We start from the raw sequence: 21484 nt of genomic DNA on the forward strand, positions 1-21484 counted from the left end.
GAAATTGTGTCCTAATCGTTTACAGATATAAATTTCATAATCTTGCTCAAACTGTGCTTACAGCTCTTGAGAACGTTTTGGGGGTTGTGTTTTGACGTCTCTGCCTCTTCCTCCTCACCGCTACTCTTTCCTCTTATTTTAATACTTAAAAAAAAAAAAAAAATCACGTCCCGTCTTTCCATCACGGCTCAAAGTGGGAGGTGAGCCGCAGCCCTCCCCGGTGAGTGCTTTCCCCCCCCCACTGAGCCCCGCCTCCCGCTCAGCCTCGCTGCTGCGTGTCTGTCTCATTCATCGGGAGCCAGCGACGGAGCCTGGAGGTCCCAGCACGGTCGCGCTCTCCTATGGAGCTGCACCTGGGACCGATCCGTCCGCGGGGGATGCTCGGCCCTGCCCGGGGTGCGATCTGCCCTGAGCAGCTGTGAGGAGCAGAGGGGGTCACCCGGCACCACCATGTCCCTGCCGCCCATCCTGCCTCCCCCCGCCCCGGCCGCTATCCCCGCCGCCCCCCGAGCGCAGCCTAGGAAGCCGGCGGCCCCCAGGAAGGCAGCGCCGCCGCCGCCCGCCGAGGAGAAGCCGCCGAGGAAGCCGCGGGGGGCGCCCCCGGAGCGGGCCGGTCCCTTCCCCAGCTCCTGGCCCTGCGCCTCTCTGCAGAGGCAGCAACCGCGGAGGCCGGCCCCGGCCCCGCCACAGCCCCGCGGTCGCTCCTGCGAGACCCTGTGCGCGGCGGCGGGGCCGGAGGCGGGGGCTGGAGAGGCCGCTCTGCGCTTCTCGCTCAGCCTCCCCCCCGAGGCGGCCCTGGTGCTGCAGCGCCGCAGCCTGGAGAAGCAGCGGGGGCGGCCGAGCCCCTCCTCAGCCACCGAGCGCCTCCTGCCGGGCTCCCGGAGCAAGGCGGCCCCGGCGGTGGGGGGCTCGGCGCGGAGGGGGGCCCGGGCCGGGCCGGGCTCCAGCCCCGGGGACCTGCGCGCCCTGCTGAAGATCTCGCTGCTGAACGAGCGGCACCGCTACGACGACGTGGAGTACGAGGAGGAGGCGGCGCCGGGGGCCGTGGCGGACGAGGGGCTGGTGCGCAAATGCACCGAGTGGCTGCGCGGGGTGGAGAGCGCGGCCGGCCGGGACCGGGCCGACAAGCTGGAGACCCTGCCCCACCTGGGGGCCCTCTGAGCCTTGGGTGGCACCTGCCTGCCCAGCCCCCGCCCCTCCTGCAGCAATATCCCGGGGGGCTCCACATGTGATGTGCCCCGCAGCGGGGTTCTTCCTCTCTCTCTATTAACCCCCCCGGGAAGCTGGACAGCACCGTATCCTGCTCCAAAGCCACCTCACGGGTTCGTCTCCCCAGACTGAGAGCCACGGAGAGCGGAGTTTTAGTGCCGGGTTTAACCGCCCGCCTTGCTGCTATCCCCGCTGAGGAAACTGACTAGCGTTTTGACCCCGTGGGGGCTGGCGGCTGTTCCAGGCGCTACATAAACGGGAAAAAATGTATTTATAGCTGCTGTGTACTGTGTATTTTCATTCACATCGTGTGGGGAGAGAAAAAAGTGGGGGCTGACTAATCAGTGTTGTAGAGATACTTCTCCTGATCCGGCTGGGCTGCTGGATGCTTTTTATCTGAAATCAGGAGACAGAGTTTCTAGCAGATGATGGGGAGGTTAAAATCTGCACGTGGGGGGTGTTTGAATGTGATCAAATGTGAGCAGAAACAGAGGCAAACGTTCTCAGCTAGTTAACTTACTGTAATGCAACAGGTGCTTAATCTGCTGTAAGAAGAACAGGAGTACTTGTGGCACCTTAGAGACTAACAAATTTGTTAGTCTCTAAGGTGCCACAAGTACTCCTGTTCTTTTTGCGGATACAGACTAACACAGCTGCTACTCTGTAATCTGCTGTATTCACTTCAGTGTTTTTTGTAGCAAAAGCTGACTCCTGACATTTGCAGGAATTGTTTATGATCTCTGGGTTAGGGTAGGGAGAGGAAGATGGGAGAAACTTGTTAAAACTATAGAGCCTTTATCAGAAACTATCACAAAAGTGTCTTTGTGTTAAACAACAAAGGGCAGTCAAGCAAAAAGGAAAACAAAACTGCTGCACAATACAGGCCCTCAAGACAAAGTGTTCAGTTACTGAAGGATAAATGTATTGATTTCCTTTTGAAAAGAAACTGCTTTGTAAATAGAGGTAGGGTACATTGATTTTGTCTTATTTGTACATAAAGGAACATTTTTATTTATTTGAATAAATGATTAAAGCCTTTTGTGTTGCAACAGCAGCACCTTTGTAACTGTGAATGGGGCTGTTTCTTAATCTGTTGCAGGCATCTGACTGTATTTAGTTGTGGGATTGAGAGAAAGATAAGCAGTGATTACACAAAGATAAAGATGGGCTGATAATATGCAGAAAATGTGCAGCTTATTTAGGATAATTTTATTTCCTTTCTAGACTAAAATGTCCAGAAGATTTAAAATGTAAGGAATTGGAACCAAAACCCTTACAGGTAGCGCCCTACCAAATTCACAGCTATGAAAAATGTGTCACAGACCATGAAAAGTGGTCTTTTGTGTGCTTTTACCCTATACTATACAGATTTCACAGGAGAGACCAGCATTTCTCAAATTGGGGGTCTGGACCCAAAAGGGAGTTGGAGCAGGGTCTCAACAAGATTATTTTAGGGGGGGGTCACAGTATTGCCACCCATATTTCTGTGCGGCCTTCAGAGCTGGGCAACCGGAGAGAGGGGTGGCTGCTGGCTGGGAGCCCAGCTCTGAATGCAGAGCTGCCGCCAGCAGCAGCACAGAAGTAAGGGTGGTGTGGTATGGTATTGACACTCTTACTTCTGTGCTACTGCTGGCAGGGCGCTGCCTTCAGAGCTGGGATCCCGGCCAGCAGCCATCGCTCTCTAGCTGCCCAGCTCTGAAGGCAACACCGCCGCCCGCACCAGCCCAGAAGTAAGGGTAGCAGTACAACCACCTCCCCTACAATAACCCTGTGACCTCCCCCCCCCCCCAACTCCTTTTTGTGTCAGGACCCCGACAATTACACTGTGATGTTTCAGATTTAAATAGCTGAAATCATGAAATTTACTATTTTTAAAAAACCTATGGTCGTGAAATTGACCAAAATGAACCATGCATTTGGTAGGACCCTACTTATAGGAATATGAATTAAATCTAATGATTGTGTTCAAATAAGCATAATCGTGCTGATTCAATTAGATGGATAGCTGTGCAGAACAGAGCAGGTTAAGATGAGCCCTTCAACTGGTTTGCACTCAACATGCAGAGCTGTAGCTCTACATATGTGTGTTATATATATGGAGCACTTACCTGGGTGTACAGTTTGAAAAAAGTGGCATTGTGCATGATCAGTGTATGAATGTTCTAACACTTATAATCACATTGTGTAAATTAAACTCTTTCCGACACGTTTAAGGGCACTTGTCTTGATTGAAAAAAATGAGATTTTAAAGTTGCTACATGCTAAACATATTTTAGTGGAGGTGGGGACCCTTTCTCTCTGCTCCACACTATTCAAAAACTTTAAAATGCACAGCAAAATAGTATTTAACCAAAAATTTCCCCCATCATTGAGGCTGGGAACAAATGTAAAAAATGTCAGTTGAAAGGACAGTGCCGGCAGTAGGCATAAGCAGACTAAGCAATTGTTTAGGACCCTGAGTCGCTAAAGGGGGCCCCTTATTTGCTTTTTTAGTAAGTGTTGGTGGGGGGACCCAAAATATTCCTGTTTAGGGCTCCCAATGGGCTTAGCAACGTCTCTGAAGGGGTAAGTCTTTAAATAAAGTTAAGGGTGTGAAAACAGGCTGATAACTAAAGAGTCTCCCCAGCTACTTGTTGCCACCACAATACTATAATTTACTAACTTAGGAATTTTCTAAGTAAATACTTAAGATGCTGTGGCAAACCTTTCATAAGAAACACATTTGTTTAAACATTTATGAACATGTTAACTTGAATCTATCAAGTATGCTGTAAAGTGCTACTTAGTGTTAGAAATTAAAAACTATAAATGTTGCTTTGATGTAAAATGTTTCATGGGACTTTAAGAAAGATTCACTTTTTATGCAAATTGGTTTTAGCTTTTTATGCGGTGGATTACTCTGACATTAAAGCAGCAGAGCAGAAAAAAATGGTCTATGTTGGCAATGCCATGAACTCCCAGGAGATTTTGTTTTTACAGTTAAATTGCTCAAAGTGATAGTGTATTTTAGCTTCATTTTAAATGACATTTCATTATTGAAATAGCTCTTTGATTTTGTTCCAGAAAGTTGGGCCTTTTCATACTCTCCCAATATAAGCCACAAAACCTATATGTCTGGATTTCTACTAATTAAATACCAGAGTGCTGGTGGCCATTGTAAAAATAATTCACTAATCTATCGCAAATGTGAAATAGTTGTGCTCACAAGCCCAGAGAAAAATGTGGTGCATGAGAAAATAAGTCAAATAATTTAATGTTACTAAAAATCAATTTAGAGGCTGCTTTGCAATATTGTGTATGAAATGTAACTGCCACTTAAAATTTCCTTGCCATCTTTTAAACAATGCATTGCATATGCCTCTGTCGTAGCTGTTTGATTTAATTTTCAGTACAGCAAGAATATTAGCACCTTGAATCCATTCAGCCCTAGCAAATAGAAATTCCCTACACAAATCTGATTTCTACTGGATCAGTCTCAGACATTCCATTTATGACCTCAGTGAAACAATAGTTGAAGTTTCAGTTGGATTTTCTTTTCTTTTTGGCATCATTAATTGTAAGGTACCATGTTAGTCTGTTTTGGAAATTACTACTTATGGTTAAAGACAACTGCAATGTACTTTTATATACAAATATATTTAATCAGTACATCTAGTTGCAAAGAACAGTCAACCACTTTTAAAGTATCAAGTATAAAAAAAATCTCTTGTATATTTGGAACTTGCTAAGTTCAGTGTGAGGTGAGAATTCACCTCATGAATTCCTGACAGCAGCATAAACTCTTGGTAGCATGATTTTATTCCATATGAAATCAAGTGAAATGAATTTAAAGGGAATATTACATCATGAGAAAATATGGAACACCTGAAGGCTAGTACTTGCTTTTGGAGATAGGTGGGGAAGCAAAATTCCAAAGACTCAAAGCATCAAGGAATTTATTATCCCTAATTGCTAATCTGATTGAAAATATCCAGTTTGAAGATTGCCAGTAGCATTTTTCTGAAGGATTAATTTCTGCAAAGGTACCCAGCTTTTACTGCATTTTGGGCTAGTGCACCACTGTGCCTTTGAATTAGAGATGGGCCTGAACCACTGGCTTAAGATTTGGGTCCAGATATTAAGGGTTACCAGTTTCTCAGATGTTTGAACCCATGAATTTGGTTTGTGTGCCTCTCCATTTTAGGTGCACAGTAAGCAGAAACCAACTTTACTTGAAATGAATATTTAGTGTTATTGACTGGAAGGATAACAAACATTGATGTTCATCTAAATGTGTCCATAAACCTCTACCTTATAACCAATGTTTTCAGAAGTGTAACATGTTTTCCTTTGTACAGTAGTATTCTAAAGGTGAGATAGATGTAGAGGTTCAGCAACTGTTATTCACCTATGAGCCAGACAGGAAGTACAAACATTCATATGCTACAATCATCTTGTTGGCTCTTCAAAGAAGTACAGTAGCTTTTAGTGAACTCTGCTGAAGCCAGTGCTAATACATATATTTGCTTATGCCATCTGATTGGCTAATATAGCTTCAGACCTCAGTACTCATTTGTGAGGTAAACTCTAGAAAATGACATCACGAGAATGTTTTCATTCATTCAACTTTTCCACTGAACATACCAATAGCATTTCTAGTGGTCTGGATGCTGAGCCTCCCTGTCTTGCTTTGGGTCAGTTACTTTATGTGTTTACCATCTGTAAAAAGGAGAACTTCACTCTCAGGGATGTTGTGAGTATTCATTAATGTTTGTAAAGTGCTTTGAAGAAGAAAAATGTTAAGTATTTTATTTCCTGTTAATACAGTATTATACTATTTCTTTGATGTGCATCACCGGACCTGTCAAAAGTTAACAAGCTCTTTAAACCTGTTTAAATTGTTAGTGCAGGCAGGCTGTACCTAAAATGACACTGCACTCTACATCTTTTGCAAACCACTTTCCTATGCAAAGATTTCCCTTTCACAACAGAATCCATCAATTTGTGGTTAGCGAATATTTTTCTCTTTTTTTGTGAGTTGACTTGATTTTGTTTGAAAAAGTGCCACATGTGATTGAGAAAGATAGACTCCTTTTTAAGACATTGGAGATGATTTTATCCTTCAAGAAGTGTGCATATCATGAACCTCAAGTTATTTTTTTACAGATAAAATATGTCCTTAATTAATTGCGCTGTTAAACAACAATAGAATACCATTTATTTTAAATATTTTTGGATGTTTACTACATTTTCAAATGTATTCATTTCAATTACAACACAGAATACAAAGTGTACAGTTCTCACTTTTATATTTATTTTTATTACAAATATTTGCACTGTAAAAAACAAAGTATTTTTCAATTCACCTCATACAAGTACAGTAGTGCAATCTCTTTATCATGAAAGTTGAACTTACAAAAGTAGAATTATGTAAAAAAAAAAAAACTGCATTTAAAAATAAAACAATGCAAAACTTTAGAGCCTACAAGTCCACTCAGACTTCTTGGTCAGCCAATCACTCAGACAAACAAGGTTGGTTACAATTTGCAGGAGATGATGCTACCTGCTTCTTGTTTACAATGTCACCTGAAAGTAAGAACAGGCGTTCGCATGGCACTGTTATAGCTGGCGTTGCAAGATATTTACATGCCAGATGCGCTAAAGATTCATATGTCCCTTCGTGCTTCAACCACCATTCTAGAGATATGCTTCCATGCTCATGATGGGTTCTGCTTGATAACGATCCAAAGCAGTGTGGACTGACGCATATTCATTTTCATCATCTGAGTCAGATGCCACCAGCAGAAGGTTGATTTTCTTTTTTGGTGCTTTGAGTTCTGTAGTTTCCACATTAGAGTGTTGCTCTTCTAAGACTTCTAAAAGCATGCTTCACACCTCATCCTTCTCAGATTTTGGATGGCACTTCAGATTCTTAAACCTTGGGTCGAGTGCTGAAGCTATTTTTAGAAATCTCACATCAGTACCTTCTTTGCATTTTGTCAAATCTGCTGTGAGTGTTCTTAAAACGAACATGTGTTGGGTCATCATCCGAGACTGCTATAACATGAAATATATGCAGAATGCAGGTAAAACTGAACAGGAGACATGCAATTCTCCCCCCCCCAAGCAGTACAAATTTCACAAATTTAATTGACACATTATTTTTTTAATGAGCATCAGCATGGAAGCATGTCCTCTGGAATAGTGGCCGAAGCATGAAGGGGCATATGAAGGTTGAGCATATCTGGCATGTAAATACCTTGCAACACTGGCTACAAAAGTGCTATGTGAACGCCTGTTCTCACTTTCAGGTGACACTGTAAATAAGAAGACAGCAATACCTCCCATCAACGTAAACAAACTTGTTTGTCTTAGCGATTGACAGAATAAAAAGTAGGACTGAGTGGACTTGTACGCTCTAATGTTTTACACTGTTTTGTTTTTGAGTGCAGTTATGTAAACAAACAACCCGCATTTGTAAGTTACACTTTCATTATAAAGAGATTGCACTTCAGTACTTGTATGAGGTGATTGAAAAATGCTATTTCTTTTCTTTATCATTTTTACAGTACATATATTTGTAATAAAAAATAATATAAAGTGAGCACTGTGCACTTTGTATTCTGTGCTGTAATTGAAATCAATATTGAAAATGTAGAGAAACATCCAAAAATATTTAATACATTTCAATTGGTATTCTATTGTTATAAGTATGATTAATTGCGATTAATTTTTTTGAGTTAATCATGTGAGTTAACTGCGATTAATTGACAGCCCTCATTCTTTCCTTTTAATCCAGTGTATCCCATCTTATTAACCAATAATCTAGAGTGCAGTAAAACATAATAAAACTTCACATATTTATTTAATCTATGACTAGGATAACATATGTTTTTTGCTCATTTACAGGCGACAATAGGGTTTATAAAGGAGCAGTTGTAACAGTTGGGCTGACATATTTACCCTAATTGTAAACTCAGTTGTAACAAGTATGAAAAAGTTTATAAAATAATACAATAATCTAGAATAACCAATGTTAATGGAAAATAGGTCAAGTTGGTTTTTATAATGAATGTTACAAACAGGGGCAAAAAACAAACAGAGACACTCCATTTGTCCAAACAAATAAAAAGTCCACGTTAATATAATTCCAGGACTATATATAATGCTAAACACAATATATAAAACCAAAAATTAATAAATTAGTGTGTCAAATTTAAGTGTAATTAGTAAACAAAATAATGAGAGGATGGCCTATTCCATCATCACTCCCTTTGTGGCTCCTTAAAGAAAGACTTAGAGGAAAAAATAGGGAAAAACAGATGAAGGCTACTGAAGCGAGCTTCACCCTCATGGCTGCTCTGCTGACCATTTCCTGGGACCCCAGACCTTTGTCACCCTGATCCTGAGAGGTGTCCTTACCAGACCAACCAAAGAGAGGGACCCCGCTAACATCCCCTCTATTTGCTCCAGCTAAATCCCAAACACCACCTGGGATAAAATAAAACCAGACTTTAACAGCAGCAACACCTCCAGCTCATCTCAACTAACTTCTCTTTTCCGCAAAAGGACAGGTATTACCATCTTGAATACCATCTAAGACAGCAGTTCTTAACCAGGGGTTTGTGGCCCCAAGCTGGTTTTAGGGGGCCATGGAGCCCTGTGACTGAAGTGCAGGGCCCTGAGCCCCGGTACTCCCCCCAGAGCTAAACCCCCAAGCACCAGTGCCCCCCACTGGAGATGAAGCCAGGAGTGGAGCCAAGAGGCTAAAGCCCGGTGCTCCCCACCAGTACAGAAAGTGGGAGTGGAGCCGCAGGGTTGAAGCCCCAAGCTCCGGTACTGCTCCCGAGTCTAAAGCCCTGAGCTCTCCCCCTCCCCCCGGCTGAAGCCCCGAGTCCCCTCCCCCGCACCCGGTGGCTGAAGCCAAGATCCCTAGCCCCAACATACTTGAATTCTGGGGGGGGCCTCAGAAATAAAAAGCTTGAGAAGCCCTGATCTAAGAGACTGCCAAACAAGGGGCGTTTTCCTTCTTCTAAAACTCTCTCCAGCTACATGGAAAGGCAATAACCGATGTTATTAAAATGAAAGCCTTACTTAATATTTTACATTTCAAATGCTTTAACTGTTTTTCCTTCTTTTCTGTATCTTTAATAAAAGATTTAAAAAGATATTTAATAGTGTGTTTGCCATAGTACTAAGCAGCCTTACATCCATGTATACCAAACCTCTGACCTTGTTTAACTATCTCTACATTCTCTGACTTCACTATACAATCATCTAATTCATGCGAATATCCTAGACCTGGCATAATCTGGATTCAGTCCAGAATATGGGATGGAAGTTGCTTTAGTGGCACTGATGGATGATCTCATCCTGTGAATGGATAGAAGGCAAACATCCATTCCCATTCTCCTGGATCTATCTTCAGCATTTGACACTGTCAACCAGGAGACGTGGTTGTGTTACCTGAGAGATGGCAGAGACCCAGGGTAATGCACCAACATGGTTTGTGTCTCTCCTGGAGGCATGCATCCAAAGAGCAGTGATGGGCAAACTGCACCTCAACTGCTGGATCCCTCACTTGTGGAGCTAAAAGGAAGCTTACATCAACCTAACTGTGTAAGTGTCTATACTAAAATGTTGCTCCCACCAATGTAAGTCACCCACTACCCCGCTTTAATAACTCCACCTCTGCGAGAGCTGTAGTGCTTAAGTCACTGTAGTTAGGTCAACGCCGCATCTGTGTAGACATTGTGTTGCTTACATTGCTGCCTGGGGCTGAGAGTGGAACCCTGCCAGCCAGGGCTGACAGCCCGAGTCCTGCCACCGCCTCCTGATGAGGGATTGTGGGGGGGTGGCAGGGAGAGGAGAGTCTGGCTGCCTCCCGGGAGGGATTGAAGGGTGGTGGGGCTGCAGCTGTCAGTGCCCCACAATGTCAGTTAAATAGGTGCAAGTGCTGCTGGTGAGTATGTGCACCGCCAACAGGAGGATGCGTGGATGTTAAAAATTGAATTAATTACTGCGGTGGCTGTATGTCAACTTAACTTAAATCGGCTCAGGACATGTCTGCACTACAAAATTGAGTACCTGTCCCAGACCTTAGGAAGAGCTCTGTGTAAGCTTGGAAGCTTGTCTCTCTTGGGCCCATAGAGAGAAACAAGAAACCCACCTTCTTTCTTTAATATCCTAAGACCAATGCAGCTATGACAACACTACATGCGGCTCTCATCTGTTTAATGAGGCCAAATCTTGAGAGGTGCTGAGTAGCTTGAAACACCTGTTGGCTTCAGTGAGAGTTGAAGTTACTTAGTACTGCTCATGATTTGGCCCACAAAATTTAACAAAGATCTAAACAGTTTTTAAATGCTGATTACTCTGACTGTGCCAGACCCATTCGAAGAGTTTCTGTTACCTTCCCAGAAAAGAGAAACCACAGCAACAACTGTTGGAAGCAGAAATATGTTTGATATGTGCTATGGTTTTTGCTTCTCTGTTCTGAGATTGCTGTAGTTATGGTTTCAATGTTCTTCCTTTTTCAAGGTGTTATTTCAGATAGCCACTTAGTTTGGCTAATTGACCCAATGAGAGATTTCAACAAGGGGGATACAGTTTTACTATTCCGCACCGAAGGCTTCTTGTTATCTGCTTTTGCCACTATGAGGACATTGCTGTCTTACTGGAGGAACTGATCAATATCTACAGTGTCTGCATAGATCTCTCTCAAAGTATAGGTGGGGCTGTTAGCACTGCCTATTATTACGATTGCCAGACACTTCCCAGTATAAGATCCTGTTTTCAATTGATTATAACTTTACCAAACTGTAACTGTTTGGGCTGAAATTTTCCATGCTGAGTGTCTGTCTCAGGCTGATTTTTCTTCTTCTTTTTTGACAGTTTCAGCCAAAATGGTTGAACAGTTTTGAGAATGACACTAGAGAAAAAATATTTTGTCTGTGTCAAAATTCTGCTTACCTTTTCTTTGAACAGCTCTAGCATCCCCATGCTTTGGAGCAGGGACTTGAAATTTGGTAAGGGGTGGCCTTTATGTCAGGGATGTGCCTTCTGCTGTCCCAGTGACTCTGCCCAAGTTTTGAGCATGCTCAATAGAGACTTCTTAGATTTTTAGTAACGAAATTCTCTGAAGATACCATTCTCACTGAGCATGGGGCATTTGCCAGGTGCATGGGGACTAAAGAGGCCTCAGTTAGCATGCTTAGCCTCTCAGAGCTCCTAGTACTGACCAGCCTCCACATGCACCAGCCCCACAGAGCGACTGAGCAGCTTGTCACAGCTTCTAAGTGTGACCATACTGCCTATGTGCCATCCCCATAGTGTGACTGAGCATGTTCCAGCCCTTGCTGTGGGAGGCTCAGAAGGACTTTGCCTGTAATGGCTGTTCTGGACTGTGATGCAACTAGGCACTGGAACAGATAGGCATCCAGCAATTCTCCAGAAAGAGCCATAATTTTGGAGTTTAATATACACACCCACATCATACACCATTTGAAAGCTTATTTTAATGTATGTTTAGCTGAGGTATGATGTGAAGCTATCACGTGGTGCTGTAAGCCTGTAGGTGAGAGGAAACAATGATACCCAAAATGAGAATGTCTCACATTTTTGCACCATTTCAGAAATACTGCAACATGGCTAAGTTTTTACTGTTTAAGTTAATTTTAACACTGTAATGTGGTGTTTATTGGTCAAAGCTACCAAATGACAATGTATTAAAAAGATTTTTATTGGTTTTGCCAGGGCAAGCTTTTTTTTTTCCTCCAGAAATGATGGAGCTGTTTAGCATGTGACAAAAATGGCAAATATCAACATTTTGCAATATACTAACAGGTTGCATATTCTTAATTGTCAAAGTATCTCACAAGTGATTCTAGTTTTTTATATTTTCAATTGAAATTTGCTCACAGACTGATCTATCTCACACTGAAGGTTGTGCACCAGTAGCAGTACAGTGCATGCCCACAGTTTGCCCTACCTAGTGGGTAGATATAAATGTACATGAATTCCTAATATAATGCTTCTCCATTTGTAATCTTTGGTACATACAATAGCATCTAGTCTGCCTGATTGAAGGTTTAATTGGTAATTGCCTATGCATGCTGTACTAGCCTTTGAAGTATTCTAGAAACTAGATTTTTAATTCAGTGTCACTTATGCACGTCAGTATTAGTGTTAGAGATAATACATAGTTTTTGCGTATTCATAATATGAAGCTATGAGAGAAAAAAGTGGTCTAACAAGAAATAGTGAAGACAAAGTCCACAAACAAGTCCTTGCCTCTATACTGAAGAGGGATGAAGGGCATGTTATAGCTCTTATCAACCATGTCATCAGCAATATGACAAACCCATTTGACACCAAATCACATGCTTATCAACATGTCTACTGGACTTCATGCAACATCAGATGTACAAGGGTCTCTACTGAAAATAGCAGATATCGGTGAAGAGCAAATGGAGAGATTTATGAGAGGTGCACTTGATTCTGACAGGACACATAGCTTCTTCAGCCCAGGCAAGAAATCTGACGTCAGAACATTTGCTCACATGGCCAAGACCACCAAATTTAAATTTAGCAAGTGAAGGACAATCACAGCATCTATCAGTCCAGAGAGTGTTTTCCACAGAGCCCTGTCCTTAGCAATATGCAGAGATTATGTTTCAATGGCAACTGTCCTTAGTCATTCAATCCAACAGGACCTCTGCCCATGTCCTCCTTCCATGCTGATGGAACAATGAGCAGAACAGACAAAGATGAATTAGGGCATCAGCTGGAAGCTCAAGCTGAAAGAATCCCTGAGCGAAGAGTATGCCACAAAGAAACAGTGTACAACAGAGTGACCATGGCTGTCATACAAATGAAGGCTGCAGACAAATTCCACACATTCAGTGAATTGGCTGCTGAATCCTTGAAGCAGATCCTAAAAGGACTTGACAAAGCTAACTCTGTAATCAGTCTTTCACAGATATAACAGTAACTCTGTGAAAACTGCAGAAAGCTGGTGCTGGACAGGATCTAAGGATGGGTGCAAGAAATAACAGGTGATTGGTGGATGCCCTGTGCCTCCAAGGAAAAAGTTTCTAACCTCTAACCATGGCATCCAACAAGCAGTCACTTGTGAATATATGGTTCAAAATGCACCTCAGTGTAGGCGCTCCCCCAGCACAAACACTTATTCTTGCTGGGGGCTTTTACAATGGTGAAGTAGCAAAGTCCAACACCAGCAGAAGTGTTGAAGAAGCCTGAGACTTGTATGGTATTCAAGAGGAAGCAGACACAAGAATGCTTCTGCATGCTGTATGGTTTTTGGGTTTCTTGGTGTCAAAGGAACCACAGGAATTAGGTCACCTGATATAGATGTTTTGGTTCTTGTTATTCATTACTTTCCAGAAATGGGAACACACAGATAACACGTGGATTGAAACAGGCACCATTGCCAGCACAACTGACAACAATTGTTTCATACCTATGCATACAATTTGTGATGCACTCACTCCTGCGGTATATGCATTAACCGGCTGTGACTCTGTGTCATCCCTATTTGGTATGGGCGGGGGGGATGTTTAATGTTGTCAAAACAAAAGTAGCTTATTGCTTCAGAGATCTTGCCACGCTGGGGGAGAGTGATGGACAAGCCACAATTCCTGGAGACCCACAGACACCTGAAGTGCAATCTAGCCATACAAAAGGACAAGTCACTGGCCAAACTTCCCATATGAGGACAGTTTGGAAGAGCATGTCAAAAGAGCATCTTGGCAAACAAAGACTTAAATGTTTTTGCACATGTGTAATCCAGATATTGGATCACCATTGCACCATGGATAGAAAAAGGTAGATGATGAACTACTTTTATTCTTCAAGGGCCCAGTGCCATCTGAGCTTCTACAAGACCTTATTTAGATCTGTACCTGTAGGGGGTTGCTGTACAATCCACTGTGTCTGGAGTCAGAACAATCTTCCCTGCACAGAACTGTGTACGTTCCAAAGCAATGAAGATTGTGATAATTCACACATTCTTGGGAGTGATCATAATGATGAGCAAGATGATGATGATGTTGACCACAAATGTCACAGCGCTATTAATTTCAATGACATCTATACCCTTTTATTATTAGATTGTGACCTCAAAGCATCAGAACCACAAAGAAATACGTTATGTCTTAAAATAATACAAAGAGCCATTAAACTAACAAACAAATGCAAACGTTTTAAAATTGTCACTTTAACATGTTGATAGTGTCATTGTTTATCACTGTTTCTATGGTAACAGCACCACTTGACAGCTCTGCATCATATCTCATCTTAAAGTAGACATAATTAAGCTTTAAAAAGATGTATTATGTGTGTGTGTGTGTGGAGAGAGGGTATATTAAGTCAACTAAATCAGTGGTGTCTGCCGCTCACCGGAGAGAGCAGGGAGGCTCTCCTGTTCTCTTAATGACCTCCTTGCCGGCACTCAGCAGCGTGGAGGAGGAAGCTGCCAGATTAATGGGAATGGAAAGGAGTAGATTAGAACAAGGAGTCTGGTGAGACTCGGACTGGAGAATGTGTGTGTGGGAGAAACAGGGACAGGCTTGGCAAGGAGACTGTGAACTAGGGGGAGGGGTAGCTGGAACGGGGAGGTGGAAGAGGGGATGCTGGGACTAGGAGTTGGGGTAGGGTGACCAGATGTCCCGTTTTTAAAGGGACAGTCCCGTTTTTTGGGACTTTTTCTTATATAGGCGCCTATTACCCCCTCACCCCCAGTCCCGTTTTTTCACAGTTGCTATCTGGTAACCTTAAATTGGGGACGGGATTGGGATGGAGCCAGTGAGAGAAATGAGGTTGGGTGGAGGGAGGGAGGATTGGCTGTGGTAGGGAACTGATATCAGATGAGGACTGGGATTGGCTGGATGAAGAGACTGGGATTGGGAGCCAGTGGGAGAGGGTGGAGGAGAGAGACCAATCAGAAAAGGATAGTGGGAGAGGGGAACTGGGACTGACTGGGCAAGGGGACTGGATTTGGAAAGGGAGAAATTGGGATTTGAACAGTAAACCCAGAAAGGGAGACTAGGATTTGCTGGGCAAGGAGACTGTGATAAGGAGCCCGAGGAATGGAGACTGTGACTGGTCTTGCCTGGGACAAAGAGCAAGAGGTGGGGAAGAGACAGGACTGGAGCAGGGATAGGTTGGAGGGGACAAGGAAAGAAGGGATCAAGCTGGGGCAGGGGAGAATGAATAAGAGTCTTTGCCCACTAGAGCATTCTCCCCACCAGAGCCTGGAGAACTCCAAATTCCTGAGTCTACCCATTCTGCTGTTGTCAGCAAATGCATGTGAAACTCAGTGGCAAAATGTGTCTTGTCCCCGTAGAGCTGGTCTGCACAGAAGATGACAATCTACCACTGGTATCAGCTACTTTGTTAGTTCAAATGGCAGAGGTCTGTGTGATGGATCTAAAGGTCCCAACTTTTGCTGAAGACCCATGTGGGTGTCAATATGATGCCACAACATGGGATTTCTGTTTACTCAGTTTTTTTTAAAAAACCTAGGAAATTACACATACAAACTATGTTAAAATTGCAAAGTGAAGCACTAAAAAGTTGGGAAATGCCAGAATTATGGTTTCCCCAACAACCTTATTTTTCCCCACTGTTGTCTGCACTATGATAGTTTAATTACATGATTACATACCATTTTTTTTCTTCCACAAGACCCCTGCCTCATTCAGTACACAGAATGGACCTCCTTGGGGGATGAATCAGGGCTGTGTAGTGTAAAAAACTATTGTGTGTAGGATCCTTGCCTCATTTGTTGCAGAAGTGGGAAGGTGAGTAGTGAATGAAGCAGGAGATGTCAGGAAGAAAGGATGGTGTCCTGGTTAAGGCAGTAGAATGCTGCCCTGGAGAACTGGAGTCTATCCCTGCCTATGCCACAGAATTCCTCACTTAAGCTAAACTTTCCAGAGATGGTCACTAATTGTTTATTCATCACTTTCTGGGGTGTTCAGCTAGATACCCTGGAATCTGATTTGTAGAAGTGCTGAGCACTCACTCCCGCAAGTGAAGTCAGTGGGGGCTGTGCATATTAAGTGCTATAAAATGCTAAATACTCTGAAAAATCAGGTTCTAGGCATCTCTAATTGGACGCTCAAAATTAGTAGAAACTTTTGACTGTAATCTCTGTGCCTCAGCTCCCCATCTATAAAATGGGGATAACTTCTCACAGTAGTGTTGCGAGGAGGGGCTAAATTGAATTAGTATTTGTGAAGCACTCGGCTACTACAGTGATGAGCACCAGAGAAAAGTCCATGATGAAATTTGATAATTCTGTCTTCAGAGCGGAGTTTGAATAATGTGCAGTAAATAAGGCCTGGGGCCACACACTGAACAAGGAGTATAAAACAAATATTTAACAGCTGCTTATTAAGTGAGCACTGTCCATCTTGTGCACTAAATGAGACAAGAATTCTGTGGAAAAAAAACAATTTGTGGTCATGTAATTAAGGACTGTATCATAACACATATGCACAAAGGGGCCAAGATTGCATAGGCAACCTTAATTCTGGCATATTCTAATCTTTGAGTGCTTGAGTTTGCAACCTTAATATTGTCTTAGTGTCATTTTCTATAGTACACCTCTACCTCGATATAACGCTGTCCTCGGGAGCCAAAAAATCTTACCGCATTATAGGTGAAACCGTGTTATATCGAACTTGCTTTAATCCACTAGAGTGCGCAGCCCCGCACCCCGGAGCACTGCTTTATATTCGCATTATATCCGAATTTGTGTTAGATCGGGTCACGTTATATTGGGGTAGAGATGTGTATATAGTAAAATTATAAATAGAATGGGTGAAATCCTGGCTCCTTATCATCGACTTCAATGGAAGCAGGATTTCACCTAATATTTTATCTGAGCAGGAAAGACCATGTCATTTTTTTGTGTATTTTTGTGCAATGTAAGATTTGTAATAGATAACATATGTTACATGCAGAACCTGTTTAAGCCTTATCTGCACTCTGCTCACTAATCCATCTCCACCAGGCCTATGTTTAACATTCCAAACCAGTAAACAGCTTTCAAGCAACCCACAGTGGGGGAGAAAAACTGCCTCAATGTTTTATTTTTTTCACAAATATAGATTCCCCTCCCCCCATTTTACATCCAGCCCATAAAAAAGTATACAGGCCCAGCACTGGTAGTAGTCTAATATGTGAACTAAATTAATCTAATTTCACAAGCCATGAAGGTAAAAATGACGAGAGCTGTGACTCTCCCTTTCCTAGTGGTATATGATGCTTGTTTCTAGCCTTGACAGCTCACCACGTGTGAATAATGTGGCTATTACAAATCCATGCCATAATGCCTTTTTGTAAATCTAATGTTGTTGCTTTTGCAGCATACAAAATAAAACATCGTAAAACAATACTTATGAAACTTCCCAAGACAAGAGAAAGAGACAAAAAACAAACAAAAACATTCTGAACAGGATTATAAATCCTAACGTGGTCAGAACCTTGGAAGTAATTGTCTCTTTAACACCATGTAAGATTGGGGGTAGGGAGGAGTCAAGCAATGATATAAAAGCAGGCCTTTTAGAACTTCAATTGTGCACTAAGAATCACTTTTTAGCTAATAGGGCTGTTAAAGGTTTCTTGCAAAATGTTTATAAAAAGTTGGGCTTCTTCCTTTTTTGTTTGTTTGTTTTTGCTTCTTTGTGATGTATAATGAAGGCCTGAAAGATTGTGTGAGCTTTTAAAAGTTGGTGGGGTTTTTTTGTTTTTGTTTTTTTAAACTCTGGAAATACCAGGAACACCAAATTTGTGTTTTGCAGGAGGACCTCTTGGGGCAGTGATCTTAGAGCATGTGTATTGTGAGATATTGCACCTGGTTGAAGGGGGGAAGGAGAGAAGGGAGATCTATTTATTTACAAAACTTCTTTTCTCCTAAATGTTCATTGCTGAGCCTTTGTGTAATTCCAATAAGCAGAATCAAAGTAAAGTCATAGAGTTGACTGATCTATTTTCAGTCTGTTGGCTTTTGTGATGTCATAATTGCATACGTTTTCCAGTAATGACAGTGTCTTCCAGGGCTGTTAAGAACTGAATTTCTAATTCAGAAAAACAAAAACATTTAGGCACTCTTTAAATAAACAGAGGAAAGGGGACAAGCAAAGTTTTATTTTTTCTTTGCTGGTTACTTATGGATAGTGAAATATTGTTAATTAGACCCAACTTAGCCACTTTTGGAATGTCACTGATTGTCCTTAACACGGCTCAGTGTTTCTTATTGTATCTTGTCAGGATTCTTTAATTGTGCTGCAAAGCCAATAGAGAAGACAGTTCTGCACAAAATGCTGGACTCCACAATTTGTTGTAGATGTCAAAGGTTGTATCTCCATAAGGAGTGCTAACCCTTATATGAAATCCTTAGCAGTATCCCTGTAACATCTATGCACACAATTGCCATAAAGCATAGGTTAGGATTGCATTTGTTGTATGCAAGTCTACCCATCCTGTCAGTCTCCAGTCAGTACTGCACCAGAATAGATAGCGAGCACTGGCATAACAGTTGCAATGGTACATACAATCAGTCCTGCCATCACAATCCTGTTGTGTAGACTGCCTCACCAACCCGATGTAAACTTCTTGGAACTGGCCACCATGAGGCACCAAAGTTTGCATCATCATACAGGGATAGTCTTTTATATCCAGGTAAGGACAGCGAGGCTTTTGTTACAACCATGTGAGTCTATGTGCTAAATTAACTACAGAAGCGACAGCTACCCCCAAAGACATTTTAAAGTGTTTTTTAAAATAAGTACAGAAAAGAACATGTTAAACACTTATGACATTTCAATTTTTAAATATTTTCAACTTTGTCTGAATTACACTCCCAAATTTGTTACTGAGAAGTTAAGTAATACACCTTCAGATGGGTCCAATACAGTTTTTCAGCATATAGCTTTTCCTGTGTTGAATGAAAGAACATTTTCTGAATTGAAAAGTGTAATTTGGCAGAAATTTGGACCAAATTGCTTTCAGTTTTGTTTTTAATTTAACTGGTAAATATTACATGTAGGTTGAATATGAGTAATGATTTTCATAAAATAACCAACTTTCAAGGCAAGGGAGCACTGTAACCTTAATTATAATTAATACAAGAAACTGCCCACCCCAATTTTAATTAATATTTTAGCATTTTTTTTATTTTGAAATCCACAGCCCCTGTTCTGCAAATGTGCATGTAACTAATTTTACTCCTGTTGAGTAGTTCCACTGATAAGTGCACAAGGGTTGCAGGATTTGGGTCTTTAACCACAATCTTGCAAAAATATATCATATGCAAGTGAGTAAATGTTTGCACTATTGAGTTTCCTAAGTAAAAGAATGGTAAGTTGCAAAATGGCACATACCTATTCAAAGATCATAAACCAGTTGATTGAGAAAGATAGCAACAAGAACACTGTCAACAAAACAAGTCACATCGCTGCTAGATGTTAACAACGGCTATGGGAATACTGTAACTATTAGCCAAGATGGTCAGGGATGCAACCACATGCCCCAAGTGTCCCTAAGCTCTGACTGCCAGAAGCTGCGACTGGAAAACTGGGGATGGATCCTGTTCTGTTCACTCCCTGAGTTATCGGGCACCAGCCACTGTCAGAAGAAGACAAGATACTGGGCTGGATACACAGGGGCCTGCACAGGCATTTAAATTTGACTGCTTTTGGAGAGGTATGTTAAATACATGATGTTATGAGGAAGTACTGTACACCCTCCCTATAATAAAGTCCTGGGGATACAAGCCATTTAGCCATTATAGCCAGGGATTCATTATAGCAAAAGAGGGCAGGCGGGCGGGGAGGGAACAGTTCCCTTGGCCACAGGGGGAGCTCAGTTCCCCTGGCTGCAGGGGAGAGTGGGCCGGAAGAGCTCACTCTCTCTCTCCCCTGTGGCCCTGAGGCAAGAGGAGCTCGTGTGCCCCTGCCTGTCCCCCCTTGTAAACACATCCCTGGCTGGCTGGACCCTTGCTCTGACCTGACCCAGTAGGTTCTTAAGCTGTGGTCCAGATCCATGATAGATCAATGGTAATTAATCAAATGCCTCATATTTTGTTGATTTCCATTTCAGTTGACGTAAGCCTTCATTGCATGATGTCACGGCATGCGATGTTTGCAAAAGAATGAGGTGGGATTTGATAGCAGCCTTCAACTACCTGAAGGGGGGCTCCAAAGAGGATGGAGCTCAGCTGTTCAAAGGGGTGGCAGATGATAGAACAAGAAGCAATGGTCTTAAGTTGCAGTGGGGGAGGTCTAGGTTGGATATTAGGAAAAACTATTTCAGAAAGAGGGTGGTGAAGCACTGGAATGGGTTCCCTAGGGAGCTGGTGGAATCTCCATCCTTAGAGGTTTTTAAGGCCTGGCTTGACAAAGCCCTGGTTGGGATGATTTAGTTGGGGATTAGGTCCTGCTTTGAGCAGGGGGTTGGACTAGATGACCTCCTGAGGTCCCTTCCAACCCTAATCGTCTATGATTCTGTGTGCACGAAATGTGACCCCACCCTGATTTCTTCATTTCACTCATTACCGCCAGTCTGCATGTTTGCTTTTCCAACCTGGTGCCCAGCTCAAGTGCATAATCAACAACACGTGCCCCGAAAGCAGAAAAAGCATGCACGCACCCCACACGCCTATGCAGCTGATCGCTGCACGGCTTATTTAGCGTGCAGGGCGGAAGCCGCCGGACCGCTCGCGTGGCTGCTGCTGCTACCCCCTTTGCCCAATACTGCCCGAGGTTTCTTCCCTTGCCGCATTGCCGCGCTCCGTCTGGCGCAGCCGAACGGTGCCTGGCGGCTCCCGCTTGTCCCGCGGCGCGGGGGCTGGGCAGAGCCAGGGGCGCTGCGAGGGACGGCGGCTGGCGCTAGGAGGACCCGGGAGCGGCTCGTCTCACTGCGCCCGGGGCCACCTCGCAAGCGGTAAGTGCCCCCCCGGCAGGGCTAGCGCGAGCCCCGCCACGGAATAACCGCGCTGGGGAGGCCGAGTCCCGCGGGAGTGGGGCTGTCTCCCACACGTGCGTGGGCAATCGGGGGGGTGGGCTCCTATGTCCAGCCCCAGAGGAGTGGGGACCGGACGGTGCTTCTGTGGCCAAGTCTCCCAAGCTGGGTCGCGGCCAGGACACGACTATTTATCAGGGAAGCTGGTTCTGCTCTGCGGGGTCTGATACCAACATGCACCCGCCTCCAACCCCCGTTAATAGGCTTATTGCAGCTACATGGTGGTGCTAAACGGGCGGGTTTGAAA

The 21484-nt window shown here is 43.3% G+C and overlaps 2 protein-coding genes across 5 annotated transcripts in view; both read left to right on the plus strand.

Moving 5' to 3' along the window:
• The first annotated feature begins 200 nt into the window (after positions 1-200).
• Positions 201-3422, plus strand: PRR18 (proline rich 18). Its single transcript, XM_054022684.1, has one exon. It carries the CDS (start codon positions 451-453, stop codon positions 1159-1161), a length of 711 nt encoding a protein of 236 aa, XP_053878659.1. The 5' UTR covers positions 201-450; the 3' UTR covers positions 1162-3422.
• A 16406-nt stretch (positions 3423-19828) lies between these two features.
• The window catches only part of LOC128833639 (uncharacterized), a 102468-nt gene continuing 100812 nt past the window's right edge, over positions 19829-21484 (plus strand). For 2 of the 4 annotated variants that reach the window (XM_054021639.1, XM_054021643.1), the window contains exon 1: positions 20929-21159. The gene's annotated coding sequence lies outside the window, so the exon portion shown is untranslated. Of the gene's footprint in view, positions 19921-20928; positions 21160-21484 lie in introns of those variants that run through there. The other 2 variants (XM_054021640.1, XM_054021641.1) reach the window with 2 other exon arrangements.

The sequence above is a fragment of the Malaclemys terrapin genome, chromosome 3 (assembly GCF_027887155.1).
Source record: "Malaclemys terrapin pileata isolate rMalTer1 chromosome 3, rMalTer1.hap1, whole genome shotgun sequence".
NCBI lineage: Eukaryota > Metazoa > Chordata > Testudines > Emydidae > Malaclemys > Malaclemys terrapin.

Coding starts and splice junctions, on each gene's coding strand:
- PRR18 (XM_054022684.1), top strand. CDS start 451: ATGTCCCTGCCGCCCATCCTGCCTCCCCCCGCCCCGGCCGCTATCCCC.